The sequence below is a fragment of the Cebus imitator genome, unplaced genomic scaffold, assembly GCF_001604975.1.
Source record: "Cebus imitator isolate Cc_AM_T3 unplaced genomic scaffold, Cebus_imitator-1.0 Scaffold254, whole genome shotgun sequence".
In the NCBI taxonomy this organism is placed as follows: domain Eukaryota; kingdom Metazoa; phylum Chordata; class Mammalia; order Primates; family Cebidae; genus Cebus; species Cebus imitator.
Genome location: NW_016107569.1, coordinates 3183150 through 3188300, shown reverse-complemented (window position 1 = coordinate 3188300; position 5151 = coordinate 3183150). Strand labels below are relative to the sequence as shown.

At 58.9% G+C, this 5151-nt stretch overlaps 1 protein-coding gene across 4 annotated transcripts in view; it reads left to right on the top strand.

Moving 5' to 3' along the window:
- Positions 1 to 5151, top strand: part of PKN3 (protein kinase N3) — a 17453-nt gene that overhangs the window by 7217 nt on the left and 5085 nt on the right. For 3 of the 4 annotated variants that reach the window (XM_017499166.2, XM_017499164.2, XM_017499167.2), the window contains exons 7-15: positions 1753 to 1899; positions 1980 to 2089; positions 2201 to 2344; positions 2738 to 2813; positions 2892 to 3060; positions 3256 to 3358; positions 3492 to 3559; positions 4158 to 4221; positions 4362 to 4453. In XM_017499166.2, coding sequence (XP_017354655.1) covers positions 1753 to 1899; positions 1980 to 2089; positions 2201 to 2344; positions 2738 to 2813; positions 2892 to 3060; positions 3256 to 3358; positions 3492 to 3559; positions 4158 to 4221; positions 4362 to 4453 — 973 coding nt within the window. The remainder of the gene's footprint in view (positions 1 to 1752; positions 1900 to 1979; positions 2090 to 2200; positions 2345 to 2737; positions 2814 to 2891; positions 3061 to 3255; positions 3359 to 3491; positions 3560 to 4157; positions 4222 to 4361; positions 4454 to 5151) is intronic. The other variant, XM_017499165.2, reaches the window with a different exon arrangement.

The window sequence follows — 5151 nt, the reverse complement described above, 5'->3', positions numbered from 1 at the left end:
TTTTAGTAGAGACGGGGTTTCACCATGTTGACCAGGATGGTCTCGATCTCTTGACCTCGTGATCCACCCGCCTCGGCCTCCCAAAGTGCTGAGATTACAGGCGTGAGCCACTGCGCCTGGCCTCTTTCTGTATTTTTGAGATGGAGTCTCGCACTGTCGCTTAGACTGGAGTCCAGTGGCGTGACATTGGCTTACGGCAACCTCCGCCTCCTGGGTTCAAGCAATTCTCCCGCCTCAGCTTTGTGACTAGCTGGGCTTGCAGGTGCACGCCACCATGCCCGGCTACTTTTTGTATTATTGGTAGAGACAGAGTTTCACCATGTTGGCCAGGCTGGTCTCAAACACCTGACCTCAGGTGATCCACCTGCCTTGGCCTCCCAAAGTGCTGGGACTACAGGCATGAGCCACCACTCCCGGCCCAAGGAATGTTTATTGTAGAGGAGGTGGTGTCTTGGCCTTGAAGAACTTACATGGGAGTACTTATGGCCAGGTGGGCAGGTTGAGGAACGTAGAAGAAACAGCTTGTTAAAAGGCCTAGAATTCAGCTACTCAGGGCCGCCCTATATCCTGTGTCCTGGCTAAACACCCCAGTTGCTCGAATTGTCCTTCCGAAGGTGATCCTTCTACCCTGGACCCCTGCCTTTGTTTACAAGGTCTCTCTGCTCTCTGAATGTAACCCCCCAAGCCCAGACTCTCCCTAAATAATGCTCTTGGGCCCACCTCGTGCCCTCAAAAGCTGCTCTATCCCCACTGCTTTCTCTTTCTTTTTTTTTTTTAATTGAGACGGAGTTTCGCTCTTGTTACCCAGGCTGCAGTGCAATGGTGTGATCTCGGCTCACCACAACCTCCGCCTCCTGGGTTCAGGCAATTCTCCTGCCTCAGCTTCCCGAGTAGCTGGGATTGCAGGCACGCACCACCATGCACAGCAAGTTTTTGTAGTTTTAGTAGAGACAGGGTTTCACCATTTTGGCCAGACTGGTCTCGAACTCCTGGCCTCATGATCCATCCACCTCGGCCTCCCAAAGTGCTGGGATTACAGGTGTGAGCCACCGTGCCCGGCCACACTGCTTTCTCTACCCTTTCTCTAACCCTCTAGTGACCTGACACATGGACTTACTCCGCTGGCAAAACACATTTTATATCTGTTGGGGAAGTTGGGGCTGAGCTGGGACTAACTTCCACTGTTCAGATAGGGAAACTGAGGCCCAGGGAGCAGGTGGGTCAGGACAGGAAGCCAGGCTTCCGGCTCCCTGTCCTAAGCTCTTGTCCTTGCCACAGTGCTCTCCAGGCCCCAGCTCTGGGCAGCATCCTGTCATGTGCTGTGGCTCTGTGCAGCCTGGCTGAGGTCTGAGGTCTGAGCCTGTGTCCCTGCCACTCCAGCACGTGGAGGGGAGAGCCAGTTGCTCTGCCCTGGAAAGGGGTGGCTGCCACGGAGAAGCATGCAGTCTGGGAAAAGGTCGCTCCTCACCTGGCACTGGCCAAGTCGGAGGCCTCCCAGGGTGTCATCAGGGTCCAAGGGCACCCTTTGGGGTGCCTCATGATGCTTGGGAGCTGCAGTGGGGGCAGCAGGTTCCTGTTCAGGCACTCCAGGGCACCATATACTGGGTGAGGCTCCTCAGGTAGCTGCCCCAGCCTTGGGTGGGTAGGGTCTGGGTTCAGCCACCTCCTGGGGAGGGTGGCCTTCCTGGGTCCCAGGACACCTTGGTAGTGGCAGTGGAAAGATGGCATCTGACAGCACTCCCCCCCCCACAGGGACATTGCAGGTTCGTCTCCTGGGCTGCGAACAGTTGCTGACCACCGTGCCTGGACGCTCCCCGGTGGCCGCGCTGGCCGGCAGCCCCTCCGAGGGCTGGCTTCGGACCAGGGCCAAGCAGCAGCGAGGCCGAGGCGAGCTTGCCAGTGAGTAGGGAAGGAGCTTGGCGGGGGAGCAGGAGAGCCCTGCTCCTGGCCCTCCCTGAGCCCCGGCTCTGGCCCTGCAGGCGAGGTGCTGGCCGTGCTAAAGGTGGACAACCGCATTGTGGGCCAGACGGGCTGGGGGCAGGTGGCTGAACAGTCCTGGAACCAGACCTTCGTCATCCCACTGGAGCGAGTAAGGCTGGCCTTTGTTTGGTCAGGGTTGCCCTTGGGCTGCGGGGCAGAAGGCTGCCCGGGTCAGGGCTGGTCCTGCACCCCACCCTTCAGCCTGCCGTCCCCAATACAGGCCCGTGAGCTGGAGATTGGGGTGCATTGGCGGGACTGGCGGCAGCTCTGTGGCGTGGCCTTCCTGAGACTTGAGGACTTCCTGGACAATGCCTGTCACCAACTGTCCCTCAGCCTGGTACCGCAGGGGCTGCTTTTTGCCCAGGTGCTCACTGCCTCCGCCCTCTGACCTGGCGGGCTCCCGGGGATCAGGGCCAGGAAGGCCTTCAAGACCAATGTACTGCACGTAGGTGCAGAGATTGAGGACCAGAGAGTCTCCAAGAATAAGGACTCCTAGCCACCCTCTTGGGGCTGCATCTGGAGGCCTGGGTCCTTTTCCTGACTGCCCTGCCTCAGGTGTGACCCTGGACAAGTGGCTCTTCCCTGGGCCTCCATTTCCCCACTACTACCAATGAGGACATTGAATCTGTTTCTGTGGGTCCTTCTGGCTCTTGCGTCTGTTCACACTGGGGGCCTGGGCTGGGATCGCAGGGGCAGAGGAGGTGCCATGGCAGACATGGGAGGCGACTGGTCCGCATCCCTGCCCCCGCCCCTGCAGGTGACCTTCTGCGATCCTGTCATTGAGAGGCGGCCCCGGCTGCGGAGGCAGAAACGCATCTTTTCTAAACGCAGAGGTGTGGAGGGAATGGGGGCTGTGTGTGAGGGAGTAGGGCTAGGGCCCCGGGGGGACTGAGCTCCCCTTTTTCTCCCAGGCCAGGACTTCCTGAGGGCTTCACAGATGAACCTCAGCATGGCGGCCTGGGGGCGTCTCGTCATGAACCTACTGCCCCCCTGCAGCTCCCCAAGCACCATCAGCCCCCCCAAAGGGTGCCCTCGGACCCCGGCAACACCTCGAGAGGCCTCTGACCCTCCCACCCCCAGGTGAGGAGCACCCTCCCCTAGACTGCATGCTTCTCTGCGGCTGCCTCGGTCCAGGTCCAGGCAGTGTCTCTCTGTCTGTCTGTCCATATTGCTCACTCCCCAACCCTCTGTCCGTTTCACTTTGGGGAAGTGTGTCGATCCTGCCAGCTCTTTGATCTGCCCGTGCTGGGCCCTGTGTCTACTTCCTCCCTACAGTAATTTCCTGCCCAAGAAGACCCCCTTGGGCGAAGAGATGATGCCCCCACCCAAGCCCCCACGCCTCTACCTTCCCCAGGAGCCAACATCCGAGGAGACTCCGGTGAGGGGCTGGCAGGACTAGTGGCTCCTGGGGGCGACCGGGGCTGGTGGGATCACCCAGGCGTGGGGTAGATGGCCTGGAGGGAAAGAGAGAAGGAAGCCCAGCCCCGCCCTGAGCTTCTCTGTCCTCACAGCGCACCAAACGCCCCCATATGGAGCCTAGGACTCGACGTGGGCCGTCTTCACCAGCCTCCCCCACCAGGTACCCTGATCCTGTGCATCTTCACGTTTGAGACGTTCGTCTGCTTGCTTGAACAATTGTGTATCCATTTGTGCATTACTCCCTGGCTCCCTGGTGGATGCGCTGGCTGACTCTAATTTGCTAAGTCCACATTATTGAGCTCCAGCTGTATGCCAGCTTCTAGAAGCCCTTACTGCAGGGCTTTCTTATGAGCCCATAGGTCAGGAAAGCCCAGGACTGGGGCTGGGAGGCTTGGAGTGGCTCTGGGTGGGGACCCAGCCCTTGCCGTAGGGGGCTTCCTGTACTCTTGTTTTTTTGAGACGGAGTCTCTCTCTGTCCCCAAGCTGGAGTGCAGTGGGGTGATCTCGGCTCACTGCAACCTCTGCCTCCCAGGTTCAAGTGATTCTCCTGCCTCAGCCTCCCAGTAGCTGGGACTACAGATGCATGCCACCATGCCCAGCTAATTTTTGTATTTTTTTAGCAGAGACAGGGTTTTACCATGCTGGCCAGGATGGTCTCGAACTCCTGACCTTGTGATCTGCCCACCTTGGCCTCCCAAAGTGCTGGAATTATAGGCGTGAGCCACTGCGCCCGGTCTGTACTGTCTCTTTCTTTGCAGGAAACCCCCTCGGCTTCAGGACTTCCGCTGCTTGGCTGTGCTGGGCCGGGGACACTTTGGGAAGGTAGTGGGCTGAAGCCGGTGCTGCCGTGGGACAGAGTTGGGGGGCCTCATCACATGAGCCGGGAGGACCTGATCTGTGGGCGTGGTGGCGGAGGCTCCCTGGCTCGGCCCATCTGGAGCCCAACCTTGCTCTGGCCTCAGGTCCTCCTGGTCCAGTTCAAGGGCACGGGGAAATACTACGCCATCAAAGCGCTGAAGAAGCAGGAGGTGCTCGGCCGGGACGAGATGGACAGGTGTGTGGGGGCGCCGCAGGGCACCTGGGATGTCTGTCCTGGGCTCCTAGGGCTTTGGGGAGGGGACCCCGTGGGGGCGCCGCAGGGCACCTGGGATGTCTGTCTGGGCTCCTAGGGCTTTGGAGAGGGGACCCCGGGGGCCAGCCAGGCCTGCGTTCTCTTTTGGCGCCTGCAGTAGTTAGCTGTTTCCTTGAGCAGGTGCCCTCTTCTCTCTGTCAGTTTACTCTACTGTAAAACGGGGGCACTGATAGCTGTGCAGGTCAGAGGCCCTTGTGAGCCCCTGACATACAGAAACCATCACTCTGCGGCCAGGCGCAGTGGCTCATGCATGTAATCCCAGCACTTTGGGAGGCCAAGGCAGGTGGATCACTTAAGCCAAGGAGTTTGAGACCAATCTGAACCACATGGTGAAACCCAATCTACAAAAAATAGCTGGGCATGATGGCATGCACCTTTAGTCACTCAGCTACTTGGGAGTCTGAGGTAAAAGGATTGCTTGAGCTCAGGAGATGGAAGTTATAGTTATTACTGGAGATCTCCAGCCTGGGTGACAGAATGAGACCTCATCTAAAAAAAGAATAATAAATTAAAAACAAAGGGCCAGCCGGGCGCGGTGGCTCAAGCCTGTAATCCCAGCACTTTGGGAGGCCGAGGCGGGTGGATCACGAGGTCAAGAGATCGAGACCATCCTGGTCAAC